This window comes from Pseudopipra pipra, chromosome W (genome assembly GCF_036250125.1).
Source record: "Pseudopipra pipra isolate bDixPip1 chromosome W, bDixPip1.hap1, whole genome shotgun sequence".
In the NCBI taxonomy this organism is placed as follows: Eukaryota; Metazoa; Chordata; class Aves; order Passeriformes; family Pipridae; genus Pseudopipra; species Pseudopipra pipra.
Window position 1 is genome coordinate 5,269,519 of NC_087580.1, and position 14,067 is coordinate 5,283,585.

The 14,067-nt window shown below is 58.2% G+C and overlaps 2 protein-coding genes and 1 long non-coding RNA gene across 3 annotated transcripts in view; all 3 read right to left on the reverse strand.

Annotated features, from left to right (window-relative positions):
• LOC135404501 (uncharacterized) overlaps positions 1–14,067 on the reverse strand; it is a 45,113-nt gene that overhangs the window by 15,511 nt on the left and 15,535 nt on the right. The window lies entirely within an intron of this gene.
• On the reverse strand, positions 64–8,147 carry LOC135406241 (class II histocompatibility antigen, B-L beta chain-like). Its single transcript, XM_064640677.1, is given in 5 exon segments — positions 64–281; positions 4,967–5,044; positions 5,047–5,361; positions 5,897–6,166; positions 7,958–8,147. Coding segments are annotated over 5 exon segments (1,071 nt in total).
• On the reverse strand, positions 1,342–2,568 carry LOC135406242 (HLA class II histocompatibility antigen, DQ beta 1 chain-like). The gene is made up of 3 exons (XM_064640678.1): positions 2,310–2,568; positions 1,528–1,797; positions 1,342–1,370 (listed from the first exon to the last, which is right to left on the reverse strand). The coding sequence occupies exons 1-3, from the start codon at positions 2,392–2,394 to the stop codon at positions 1,342–1,344; spliced, it is 384 nt and encodes a 127-aa protein (XP_064496748.1). The 5' UTR covers positions 2,395–2,568.

Sequence of the window (14,067 nt, forward strand, 5' to 3'; positions counted from 1 at the left end):
GGCTGGATTGGAGGGTCCCGGCTGGGTCCGAGGCCACGGGGAGGGGCTGCGGCCGCCGGCAGCTCAGGAGCTCTGTGGGGAGAGAAAAGGGGGTGAGAGCAGGGTGGGGGGCAGGGCGGGCACAAAGGCTGTGGGCAAGGGGGGGGACAAAACCGCCGGGGACCCCCCCTTTACCTTCTCCCGCAGGTAGAAGCCGAGCCCCAGCGCCAGGAAGACCAAGCCCAAGACGAAGCCCCCGACCCCCACCAGGATCTTGCTGCGGACGGTGTCCGGTGGCATCTCTGGGGGGAACTGGGGGGGTCAGCACCCCCAAAACCTCCTCCCACGCACCCCCCGGCATCCCACAGAGCCCGGCCCGCTCTCCCCCAGCCCACCTGGGGGTCCCTCAAACCTCCTGCCAGTCCCTTCCCAGCCCCGCCAGGGATCCCACCCAGCCCCTCCCGGCCCCTTGAGGACCCTCCAACCCTCTCCCAGCACCCCCAGCACCCACCAAACTCCCTCCCAGTCGCCCCCAGTGTGCCCCCGGTGCTGGGGGGGCCGGGCCGTACCCCAGTGCCGGCTCAGGGGGTGCTCCAGGCTGACGTGCTCCACCTGGCAGCTGTAGGTGACCCCGCGCCGGGGGGGGATTTCCAGCATCACCAGCACCTGGCAGCTCCAGTCCCCGTTGGGGACCACGTCGGTGGCCACCACGTGCTCCAGCAGCTCCTGCCCATCCTGGAACCACCTCACCTGCACCAGCGCAGGGTAGAAATCCATCACAGAGCAGAGCAGGCGGCCGGGGCCGGGCTGGGAGCTCGACAGCACCAGCGAGATGGACACGCTGGGGGGCACTGGCAGGGACGGGGGAGACACTGGGCTGAGCTGGGGGGCACTGGGAGGGAGGGGAGAGGACTTGTAGGACATTGGGAGGGATTGGGATGGGAGTGGGAGGGACTGGGATGGCAGTGGGAGGGACTGGGAATAGAGTGGGGGAGAAGGGGCTTGGCTGGGGGGACACTGGGGAGAGAGTTGGGAGGTGTGGGAGTGAAGTGAGAACGACTGGGAATGGACTGAGAGGATCTGGGAATGGAGTGACGGGGACTAGGAATGACTGGAAATGACTGCAAAGGACTGGGAATGACTGGTGTGGACTGGGAAGGAAGTGATGGGGACTGGGAGGCTGAGTCCTGGTGAGGGAATTCTTTGGTTTGGGTCCGCCTGGCAACTGGAGCGTCATCAGAGAGACGCGCTGGGATTGGCTGAGGGGCGTGAGCTCGGTGGCCCCAGCGGGGTGGAGATGGCGGGGGGGGCACTGGGAGAGGCTGGGATGGACTGGGATGGAGTGAGAAAAAGTGGAATGGACTAGGAGAGACTAGGGGGCATTGGAAGGACTGGGAGAGACAGGAAAGAACTGGGAAGGGGCAACAGGCCAAGGGAAGGGCACAGGGAGGGCTGAGGGGTCTGGGATGATTCCCAGGGAGGGTTTGAAGGGCTCCAGGGTCATTCCCGGGGCAGGGGCTGAGGGGACCAGCTCTGCCCCACGCTCACCTCTCCTCTCCAGGATGAAAGGAGCACCAAGTTTGTAGTTGTGCCGGCAGAGCCTGTCCACTTCACCCCGTTCGTACTCCAGAATTACGGGGTTGCTGTTCCATTGCCTGGCCCAGAATTCTCCATACGGGGTGTCCCCCACATAGACCCCCACATCGCTGTCGAAGTGGGCGTACTGCTCCCGGTTGTAGATGTACCTGTCCACATACCTCACCCGCTCGGTGCCGTTGATGAAGTGACACTCGGCCTTTCCCATCCACTGGAACACCCCTGTGTGTGCAGGACACGGGTCAGGGGGTGCCCCGTCCGCCCCCATCATCCCCATCCCCCCAAAGCAGGCTGGGAGCTCAGGGGGCCACCCCGGACCCCCCTTTCCCATCCCCTTTGCCCCACGGACGCCCCAGCACCGGCTCTTGGCTGGGGGGGAACCCCCCCCATCAGCCCCCGGGGATGGACAAGGGTGGCTGGGGACCCCCCCACTGCCGATCCGACCACCCCAGAGCCCCAAGGAACCGCTCCAGGGCTCAAGAAACACCCAGGGACCCCCAGGGCACCCCTCTGCCTGCTCTCCCACCCACTCCTTTCCCCCCTCTCCCACCCCTTTCCCACTGTCCCCACAATCCCCATACCCCCCACACGCACTTTGGGGTTCCCATCACCCTCCCACTCACTCTGGGCCTTCCGACCCCCCTCCCACTCACTTTTGGGGCTCCCAACCCCTCTTTTCTCCCCTCTTTCCCCCCCTTTCTCACCCGACCCCCCTTCCCGCTCCCCCCGCTCACCCGACAGCTCCTCGCCCGCAGCCGGGGGGGCTCCCAGCACCACCAGCACCGCCAGCACGGCCCCAGCTCCCCGCACACGCTCCATGCCCAGCGCCGGACAGCTGCTGACAGCCCAAAACCAGCCGGGCGGCGCCGTTTTGGGGGGTTTGGGGCGCGCTGGGCTTGGCTGAGGGCGCAGTTGGGGCCCTTTTTTCGAGGCGTCTTCCCGGCGACTGATGAGTCATCAGCGCGGCGCGCTGGGATTGGGCGCGGGCGGCGTGGGCGCTTTGGGATTGGCTGAGGGCCCTTGGGGGCCCCCGCGGCAGCCCCGGGGCTGGGGGGTTCGGGGGGGTCCGTGGGCTGCGGGGGAGGGGGGAGCTCAGGGCCCCCCAAAAATGCCCAGACAGGGCTCCCAAAGCTCAGGGCAACCCAAAAACAGCCACCCAGGTCTCCCACAGATCAGGGGAACCTCAAACAGGATAAAGTTGTCCCGGAGCTCAGAGCTGCCCAAAACAAGGGGGAGATGGGGGGCTGAGGGTGCCCAATCCCCCTTTCCCCAGGATTTTTGGTTGTACCCAAACCCCTCTTTTCCAGGACTTTTGGGGGCCTGGAGCTTCTCCGCATTTGGGGGCTTGGTCTGGTAGTGCCCAAACAGCCCTTTGACCAAGATTTTGGGGCTCTGGTGGTGCGCAGCACCTGCTGTTATCAGGATTCTTGGGGTCTGGGGGTGCCCAAACCCCCCTGTTCCTCGGTTTTTTTTGGAGACTGACATTGGCCAAAGCCTCCCACCCCCCATTCCCCAGAAATTTTGGGATCTGGGTGTGCCCAGGCCTCTCTTTTCCCACAATATTGGCAGTCTGTGTGTGCCACATCCCCCCTGTTCCCGGGATTTTCAGGGGCTGGCAGTGCCCAAAGCCTCTTTTTCCAGGATTTTCAAAGTCTAGGATTGCCAAAAGCCCAGTGTTCCTGAATTTTGAGGGCCTGGACCTGCACAATGTGAGGATTTTGAGGGGCTGGGGGTGACTAAACATCCCTTTCCCAAAGACTTTGAGGCTCTGGAGGTGCTCAAACCTCTCTGTTCCTGGGATTTTGGGTGGGTTGGGAGTTCCCAAACCCCCCCTTTTCATAGGATTTCTGTGCTCAGGGAGTGTCCAAGCCCCTCTTTTCCGATATTTTGGGGTCTGGGAGTGATCCAACACCACTGTCCCTGGGATTTTTATGGTCTAGGAGAGCTCATACCCCTGTGTTCCAAAGATTTTTGGTGTCTGAATGTTCCCAATCCCCCTGTTCCCGTGTTTTTTAGATGCTGATGGTGCCCAAACCGCTCTATTTTTACATTTGATGAGCTGGGAGTGCCAACCCCCCCCGTTCTCACAATTTTAGGTATCCTGGAGTACATAACCCTCTCTTTTCCCAGATTTTGTAGTTCTGGGACAGCCCAAACCCCCCTGTTCCTGGTTTATTGGGAGGCTGACATTGCTCGAACCCCTCTGTTCCCAGGATTTTCGGAGTCGGGGTGTGTCCAAACCACCTTTCTCCAGGATTTTGTGGGTCTGGGAGTGCCCAAAAGCACCTGTTGCCAGGATTTTTAATGTCTGGGATGACAAACCCCCCCTGTTTCCAAGAGTTTTAGGGGGCTGGGAGTGTTCAAAAACCTTTTTCAATATTTTGAAGTCTGGAAGTGTTCCAGCCCCCCAGTTCCTTGGACTTTTAGTATCTAGGAGAACCCATACCCCCGTGTTCTCAAGATTTTCATAGACTAAATGTTCCCAACTCCCTTATTCCCAGCTTTTCAGAGGGTTGACATTGCCCAAACTCTCCTGTTCCCAAGATTTTGGGGCTCTGGATGTGTCCCAACCACTTTTCTCCATCATTTTTTGGGCCTGGATTGCCCAAACCCCCCTGTTCTCAGGATTTTTAATGTCTGGGAGTGCCCAAACCCCCCTGTTGCTGGGATTTTCGGAGCCCCCCAGTTGTCTCCCAATAACCAGGACTGCAGAGAACTGGGAAGCTTTACTGGGAACACTGGGAGCAGCCGGCTGGGGTTTGAATACAAAGAAAAGCAGGGCCGGGGGGGACACACGAACACCCCCAAAGTGTGGGCGGGGCTGGACTGGGGGGTCCCGGCTGGGCCCGAGGCCACGGGGAGGGGCTGCGGCTCAGGAGCTCTGTGGGGAGAGAAAAGGGGGTGAGAGTGGGGGGGGGGGCTGGGAGGCACAGACGCTCTGGGAGAGCAAGGGGGAGTACATGACTCCTGGGGACCCCCCTTTACCTTCTCCCGCAGGTAGAAGCCGAGCTCCAGCGCCAGGAAGACCAAGCCCAAGACAAAGCCCCCGACCCCCACCAGGATCTTGCTGCGGACGGTGTCCGGTGGCATCGCTGGGGGGAGCCGGGGGGGTCAGCACCCCCAAAACCTCCTCCCACACACCACCCAGAACCCCACAGAGCCCGGCCCGCTCTCCCCCAGCCCACCCGGGGGTCCCTCAAACCTCCTGCCAGTCCCTTCCCAGCCCCTGTTAGGAACACACCAAGCCCCTCCTAGCCCCTTTAGGATCCTCCCACCCCACCCCCCATCACCCCCAGTACCCACCAAACTCCCTCCCAGTCGCCCCCAGTTGCCCCCTTTCCCCCTCGGCCCCCTGCCAGTGTGCCCCCGGGGCTGGGGGGCCGGGCCGTACCCCAGTGCCGGCTGAGGGGGTGCTCCAGGCTGACGTGCTCCACCTGGCAGCTGTAGGTGACCCCGCGCTGGGGGGGATTTCCAGCATCACCAGCACCTGGTAGGTCCAGTCCCCGTTGGGGACCACGTCAGTGGCCACCACGTGCTCCGGCAGCTCCTGCCCATCCTGGAACCACCTCACCTGCACCGGCGCAGGGTAGAAATCCATCACGGAGCAGAGCAGGCGGCCGGGGCCGGGCTGGGAGCTCGACGGCACCAGCGAGATGGACACGCTGGGGGGCACTGGCAGGGACGGGGGAGACACTGGGCTGAGCTGGGGGGCACTGGGAGGGAGGGCAGAGGGCTTGGAGGGCGTTGGGAGGGATTGGAATGGCACTGGGAGGGACTGGGATGGCACTGGGAGGGACTGGGAACAGAGTGGGGTAGAAGGGGCTGGGCTTGGGGGGCACTGGGAGGGAGGGATGGGAGATACGGGAGTGAAGTAAGAACGACTGGGAATGGAGTGAGAGGGTCTGGGAATGGATCGAGAGGTCTGGGAATGGAGTGAGAGGGTCTGGGAGTGACTGTGAAGGACTGGGAATGGGCTGTTCTGGACTGGGAAGGAAGCGATCGGGACTGGGAGGCTGAGTGGTGGTGAGAGAAGTCTTTAGTTTGGGTCTGCCTGGCAACTGGAGCGTCATCAGAGAGACGCGCTGGGATTGGCTGAGGGGCGTGAGCTCGGTGGCCCCAGCGGGGTGGAGACGCGTGGGGGCACTGGGAGAGACTGGGATGGACTGGGATGGACTCAGAGGAACTCGGAGTGGGCAAATGGCTACAGGAACGGGCACAGGGAGGGCTGAGAGGTCTGGGGTGGTTCCCAGGGAGGGTTTGAGGGGCTCCAGGGTCATTCCCGGGGCAGGGCCCGAGGGGACCCGCTCTGCCCCACTCTCACCTCTCCTCTCCACGCTGAACGGGGTACCAAGTTTGTAGTTGTACCGGCAGTACGTGTCCACCTGACCCCGTTTGTACTTCAGATATTCACGGTGGCTGTTATAGTCTCTTGCCTGGATCTCCCCAAATGGGGTGTCCCCCACATAGACCCCCACATCGCTGTCAAAATGCAGGAGCTGCTCCCGGTTGTAGAAGTGCCTCTCCAGGAACCTCACCTGCTCGGTGCCGTTGATGAAATGACACTCCTGTTTTCCCATCCACTGGAACACCCCTGTGTGTGCAGGACACGGGTCAGGGGGTGCCCCGTCCCCCCCCCCCCCATCATCCCCCAGCCCCCCACAGCAGGGTGGGAGCTCAAGGGACCACCCCGGATCCCCCTTTCCCAACCCACTCCGTCCCACGGACGCCCCAGCACCGGCTCTTGAGTGAGGGGAACCCCCTCATCAGCCCCCCGGGGATGGACAGCGGGGTTGGGGACCCCCACAATGCGGATACAACCCCCTCCAGAGCCCCAAGAAACTGAACCCCCCACCAGGGCTCAAGGAACACCGAGGGACCCCCATGGCACCTCTCTGCCTGCTCTCCCACCACCCCTTTCCCCCCTCCCTTTCCCACCGTCCCCCCAATCCCCAGAACCCCCCGCCCTCACTTTCGGGCTCCCACCACCCTCCCACTCACTCCAAACTTCCCTCCAAACCCCCTCCCACTCACTTTTGGGGCTCCCATCCCCTCTTTTCTCCCCTCTTTCCCCCCCTTTCCCACCCGACCCCCCTGCCCGCCCCCCCCCGCTCACCCGACAGCTCCTCGCCCGCAGCCGGGGGGACTCCCAGCACCACCAGCACCGCCAGCACGGCCCCAGCTCCCCGCACACGCTCCATGCCCAGCGCCGGACAGCTGCTGACAGCCCCAAACCAGCCGGGCGGCGCCGTTTTGGGGGGTTTGGGGCGCGCTGGGCTTGGCTGAGGGCGCAGTTGGGGCCCTTTTTTCGAGGCGTCTTCCCGGCGACTGATGAGTCATCAGCGCGGCGCGCTGGGATTGGGCGCGGGCGGCGTGGGCGCTTTGGGATTGGCTGAGGGCCCTTGGGGGCCCCCGCGGCAGCCCCGGGGCTGGGGGGTTCGGGGGGGTCCGTGGGCTGCGGGGGAGGAGGGAGTTCAGGGCCCACCAAAAATGCCCAACCACGGCTCACAAAGCTCAGGGCAACCTAAAAACGCCCAGCCAGGGCTCCCGCAGCTCCCGCGGGCCCCACAAATGAGCGGAGGGCGGTCTCTGATTGGCTGAGCTCGGGGAGGGCTCCGTTCCGGACGGGTCTGCCCGGCAGCTGATGACGCATCAACAGCACTCGCTCCCATTGGCTGCTGCAGCTGACCCTGCCCGGGACTTGGGGGGTCCAAGGTGGGTTTGGGGGGTTCCAGGATTGCTGGGGATGGGGTTTGGAGTGTCGTGGATAGGTGGGAATGAGGGTCTGGGATGCCGGGTGTGCCCAATAACCCTCTGTTTGTGAGATTTTGGGAGTCCGGGAGTGTTTGAACCCCCACTGTTCTCATGAGTTTTAGAGTCTGGGAGTGTCCTAACCCCTCTCTTTTAATATTTTGGGCTCTGGGCGTGCCCAAACCCTTGTTTTCACAATTTTGGGGTCCTGGGAGTACCTAAACTTCTCTTTTCCAGGATTTTTTTTTGATCTGGGAACACAAGGAGACAATGGGGAAAGGGATGGGGACACCAGGAGCAGGATGGGAAGACCAGGAGAAGACTGGGGACACCAGGAACTGGGAATGGGGATATCAGGAGTTGGGAATGGCAACACCAGGAATGGGAACCAGGGGGGACCAGGATGGGGTCACGGGGAACAGGTGGGGCATTACCAGCAACTGGTAATGGGAACACCAGGAGCGGGAATAGGAACGTGGGGAACCAGGATGGGGACACTGGGGACAGGAACGGGGACCCTGGGAGCAGGCTGGGCATTACCAGCAATGGGAACGGGCATGGCAGGAATGGGAATGGGCACAGCAGGAACTCTGTGTCTCTGCTGGCCCCCCGGGCTGTGCCTTGGAGCCCTGACAGCTCCTGCAGGTCGCAGCTTTCCCAAGGCCTGGCAGCCCTCGCTGCCGTTGCCGGTCCTGCAGCGCCGGGCGGGACGCGCTGCGGATCCCGCCGGGCTCCGGCGCTGCCACGGAACCCGCCGGCACCGTCAGCCCGCACGGCACCCACGGCAAGGGGCACCACGGCCGGGCAGCTGCTCCCCACGGCATCGCCAGCCCACAGCACCCGGCAGCTCCCATTGACTCACTGCAGCAGGAGAGCAGCAAAGCCTGGCAGCAAACTCCCAGGGCAATTCTAGGGGCCAAAGGGACGCTTCCAGCAGCATTCCAGACTTGAGTATTCCCGCAGAATTCCTTCTCCAGCTCTGCAGCCTCTCGTGCTGTTCCAGGGCTGTCGGGTTTACACTGCCCTCCTGCTGCTCCTGGCTCAGGGCTCGCCAGGTTCAGTGCCCCCTTGGCAGTCCCGGACAAAAGGAGGGCACTGCTCTGCTCTGCTTTCTGCTGCTGAACATCTTCATTCTCCTCCTCGCAAGGACCCACAACTCTCCCGCTTTACAAAGAGCAGCAGCACTTGGCAGGCCCGGCAGGATCTTCCCCACAAAGGCCGTGGCACTGCCCTGTGCTCGTCCTGCCACAGGAGCTCAAGGCTTCTGCACAGCACAACTTCCCAGCAGTGACCTCCCTGCTCCAGAGGGATGAGGAGCCTCTGCTGAACTGCAGAGATTCACACACTGCAACCATTGCACTGCCTGCATTTCCTGCCATTCTGCAGCACTTGGGCATCTACTGTGGCTCTTCCTGCTGTTTAAGAAGGAGGTTTGCAAGCCCTGGGAGCTGGATGGAGTTTTGTTCCAGCTGCCAGCTAAGGAAGTTTTCAACCTGTTACACAATACATGCAATGAAAACTCCAGTGATTTAAGAACTTGGACTCCAGCAGAACTGTTGGTTTATTTATTTCATCAGGAAAAATAGACCAGGAAATAAAGCCATCCCTTAATATATGTAAGTCAAATGAACTAATTTAGGTAAATAAATAGGCTGTGAAAAGGAAGTTACTGACTTTTGTACATGGATACATTAGAGAAGGGAGCAGGATACAATGCTTGGGATGCTCCTTGGAATACTAGTCCAGAAATGTCTTAGTACAGAGCATTAGACTCCACAACAGAATCCTGCCAAGTAATTATATCCACATAGGAAAGGAAATTGTTGGCAATCCTGACCTGGCTTTTGGAGGTATCAGGAGCTCCTAAAAAACAAGTATCTTAAACTGAAAACTTTATTCAAGTAGCTGAATCTACCCAGCACAGGGCCTTCTACAGCTCATGGTGAGCTTACTTTCAAGACAGAAAGCCCCAAACAGGCACAATCTTCCATTCCAAAGTCTCACCCAGCTGCCTTCATCTCATCCCTGCCCTCCCCCAGGAAGATTCCACCAGCCAAGCCCAGGGCACTCCAAGGGAAACCCTTGGGTGACCTTGTCTGGTGTTCCCTGGGCACTGAGGGAAGAAGAGAAGTTTATCAAGGTGCCAAATGCCCACGGAGATCTTGGAAATCAGCTCTCCAGGATGCTTTGCAGGCCTTCTCAGTCAGCTTGAGCTCTTCAAATACACTTGTCCTCAGCGTTTTCTCTGAAAGGGTCACTATGGTCTGAAGGGTCAAACTCAGAAGTGTCTGAACCTGCAGACAGTCCTTCCTTCCGGGCAGAGCTGTAGCTGCTTGGGAATGTTATTCCCTGCTGTCAGCTTCTCACAGAGCTGTGGGCACACATTCTCCAGGTAGCTCACTGAATGCAGAGTTTCCTTCCAACCTGAAGGGAGTCTTTGCTCTACAACATCTCTCCCCGGTGGCACTGTGTGATTGCAGGCTGGTTCTCCTGGCTCTGCCTGTGTCCTGCTCTCCTTGGAAAGCACCATGTCCGTAAAGATCCAGATGATGATCCTGATCTTGAAGAGAATCAATAAAATATCATTAAACAGGCATAAAATATTGAGAATCAATCAATGCAATGCCAGATCTATCTGAAAAAAGACACAAATACAGTGTTGTGGAGCTCCTGGCCCAGCTTTCCCAGCTGTGTGCATTGGCCAGGAAGCCCTGGGGCCTCACTTCTCCTGCCCCCTAATTAGGAGCAATTTCTTAGGCCAATTAACCAGGAGTCATTTGCCCCTGAGCTGCTTTGTTCCTCTGCCAGGCACAGGCCAGCCCGGGCTCCGCAGGCTGCGGGGCTGCTGCGTCCTGTCAGTGCTCAACACCTCGGATTTATTTGCCCCCAAAAGGGAAAACGGCCCCGAATCCCGTGGGCCGAGCGCAGGAGGGGACAGAGTTCTGGCACAAAACTCCACCCGCCGGGTTTGCCCAGCCCGGGAAGAACCAAGGGCCCCGCAGTGAGGTGGGACCCCCCAGCAGCCCTTGTGTGCCGTGCCCAGCTGAAGCCCTCCCTGGGGCGCTCGGGGCTGGCTGGGCACACTGGGAGCGCTGGGAAGGGCCCCGGCTCGGGGCGGGGGCGGCGGGTGCCCAGCAGTGACTGAGGGGAAGGGCCTTCACAGGGACCCCCCGCGCCCCTCGCTGCCCACGGGAAGGGTTTTTGGTCCCTCTGAGCGATTTGGCGGCGTTTCTGGGCTCGGCGGGGCCGGGCAGGCGGCAGCGGGACACGCGGGGCCCGGGCCGTGCGGCGGAGCCGGGTGGGAACTGCGGGGCGGCCCCAGCGGGGCCCGAGGGCGGAGCGGAGCCGGTTGGGAACGACCCCCGATCCCCCCCGGGCCCAGGTCTGATTCCAGGAAAAAGCGACGATATTAAACCCAAGAACCACAGGTGCTGCTGAGCCGGTGTTTGTTTATTTGGGCGCCGGACGCGCGGGGCACAGCTCGGCCTCACAGGCACCGCTCCCCCTCACAGCTTCCCTTGGATGCAACTGCCTCGTACATATTGATTGCACGTGTGTTCATCATGGCTGGGCTTCAGGAACAAAGATTTGGGAAAGGCTCTATCCACATTTGTTACAAGCACACTGGTGGCTAAAAAGGACAATACAAGATAGACATATTCGATTGCAAAAAGCACAATAGAAAGACTCCTTAGGTGGCATATTCTGCAAGACACGGTTCTTTCTGCGTTATCTTTTCTCCTCGATGGTGATCCTGCTGCGTTCTCAAAGGAAGCAGCAGCGTTAGAGATGGGGTGTCTCCAGACCTCCCGATTGGAGGCCAGAGTAGACCAGTGATGAAGATCAATGTGGCCAAGGTTGAGATGTTGTTTCAGGCAGTCCTTGTATCTCCTCTTTGGGGCTCCTCTCTTGCAGCAGCCGGTGGCAAGTTCACCCCAGAGCACGATCTTAGGGAGGGGGTGGTTGGTCCTTCATCCTGGAGACGTGCCCTGCCCAGCACAGCTGTGTTCTCAGCAACATGGCCTCAATACTTGTGACTGCTGCCTGTTCTAGAACAGATGGATTGGTCACATCATCTGACCAGTGGATGTTTAGGATTGTATGGAGGCAGCGTTGATGGAAGCGTTCCAGGAGTTGCAGGTGGTGGCTGTAGATGACCCATGATTCGGATCCATATAAGAGAGTAGACAGCACAATGGCTCTGTAAACACTGATCTTTGTGCTTTTCTTCAAGTGTTTATTTTACCAAACTCTTTCATGGAGTTTTTGGAAAGCATTATATGCCTTTGCTAACCTGTTGTCCATCTCTCCATCAATCTCACCATCCGAGGAGATGAGGCTCCCTAGGTAATTAAACTGCTGGACTGATTTGAGCTCTGATTGGCCAATGGTGATGTGGAGATGATGGGGGACTTCCTGAGGTGCAGGTTGATGGAGAACTTCAGTCTTCTTTAAGCTGACTTCCAGCCCAAAGAGCTCAGCAGCCTCAGCAAAGCAGGATGTTAAACGCTGCAGAGCTGCTTCTGTGTGAGCGACGAGGGCGGCATCATCAGCATAAAGCAGCTCCCAGACAAGATGGTTTAAGGTCTTGGTGTGGACCTTCAGTCGCCTTAGGTTGAATAGGCTTCCATCAGTACGATATCAGACGTAGATCCCGTCCTGATCATCGAGGTCTGCTGTGGTCCTTTGGAGCATCCTGCTGAAAAAGATTGTGAATAGGGTTGGTGCAAGAACGCAGCCTTGTTTTACACCGTTGATTATTAGAAAGGGCTCAGAAAGTGCATTGCCATATCTGACTTGGCCGTGCTGATCCTCATGGAGTGAGATGATCATTTTAAGGAACTTGGGGGGACAACCTAAACGTTCCAAAATCTGCCACAGACCTTTTCTGCTCACAGTATCGAAAGCCTTGGTGAGGTCAACAAAGGTTCCATAGAGACCTTTGTTCTGTTCCCTGCACTTCTCTTGAAGTTGTCTGAGAATAAATCCCATGTCTGTGGGGCTCCTGTTGGCTCTGAAACCACACTGGCTTTCAGGGAGAATTCCTTCTGCTATAGTGGATATTAATCTGTTCAAGAGTATTCTTGCCAGGATTTTACCAGCAATGGGGAGCAGAGTAATACCCCGGTAATTTCAGCAGTCTGATTGTGCTGGTTTAAAGGTAAACCAGCAGGGGAAATGAACTCAACCCAAAAGAGAGATTATAAGTCAGAATAACAATTTAATAAAATAACACAATAAGTACGATTATACAGACAAACAGTTGGTTTTAACCCACAAAACCCTAATGTATAACCCAGCACCCTGGGACATGAACAGAGTGGTGTTTTTTGGCCCCCCTGGCCCCAAAATAAAGGGAGAGGGGAAAAACCCCTGTTGGTGAGAGTGGTGGTGCAGTCTGGTCAAGAGTGGTGGTTGCAGTTGGGTCAAGAGTGGTGATCTGCAGTCTGGTTGACAGTGGTGGTCACAGTCTGATTGAAAAGTGGTGGTTGCAGTCTGGTTGAAGAGACATTGGTGACATCACAGGCAGAGCTGTGACATCACAGGGACAGCAGTGACATCAGAGAGACAGCAGTGACATCAGAGAGATAGCGGTGACATCACAGAGACAGCAGTGACATCAGAGAGACAGCGGTGACATCACAGGGACAGCAGTGACATCAGAGAGACAGCGGTGACATCACAGGGACAGCAGTGACATCAAAAAGAAAGTGGTGACATCACAGGCAGAGCAGTGACATCCCCGGGGCAGCAGTGACATCACATGGACATTGGTGACATCACAGAGACAGCAGTGACATCACAGGAACAGAAGTGACATCAAAAGGGACAGCAGTGACATCACAGGAACAGAAGTGACATCAAAGGGACAGTAGTGACATCACAGAGCAAGCGGTGACATCACAGAGAAATCGGTGACATCACAGAGACATCGGTGACATCACAGGGACGGGAATGACATCACAGAGACATTGGTGACATCACAAGGACATCAGTGACATCACAAAGACAGCAGTGACATCACAGGAACAGCAGTGACTTCACAGGAACAGCAGTGACATCACAGGTACATCGGTGACATCACAGAGAAATCAGTGACATCACAAAATGAGAGCAGTGATATCACAGCGACAGTGGTGACATCACAGAGACAGCAGTGACATCAAAGGGACAGCAGTGACATCAAAGGGACACTGGTGACATCACAGGGATATCGGTGATGTCACAGGGAAGCGGTGACATCACAATGACAGCGGTGACATCACAGGGACATTGATGACATCACAGGGACAGGAATGACATCACAGAGACATCGGTGACATCACAAAAACAGCGGTGACATCACAGAGACAACAGTGACATCACAGAGACAGTGGTGACATCACAGACACATCGGTGACATCACAGTCACAGCAGTTACATCACAGGGATATTGGTGACATCACAGAGACAGCAGTGACATCACAGGGACATTAATGACATCACAGAGAAAGCGGTGAAATCACAGGGACAGCGATGACATCAGAGGGACAGCACTGACATCACAGAGACATCGGTGACATCACAAAGACAGTGGTGACATCACAGAGAATGCGGTGACATCGCAGGGTAGCAGTGACATCACAGAGACAGCGGTGACATCACAGAGACATCAGTGATGTCACAAAAACAGCGGTGACATCACAGAGACAACAGTGACATCACAGGGTCAGCAGTGACATCACATTGACAGCAGTGACATCA

Coding starts and splice junctions, on each gene's coding strand:
- LOC135406242 (XM_064640678.1), bottom strand. CDS start 2,394: ATGGAGCGTGTGCGGGGAGCTGGGGCCGTGCTGGCGGTGCTGGTGGTG. Junction 1,798..2,309: donor TGCGGGCGAGGAGCTGTCGG/GTGAGCGGGGGG, acceptor CTGCACACACAG/GGGTGTTCCAGTGGATGGGA. Junction 1,371..1,527: donor TTTCATCCTGGAGAGGAGAG/GTGAGCGTGGGG, acceptor TGTCTCTCCCAG/TCCTTCCAATGCCCCCTAGT.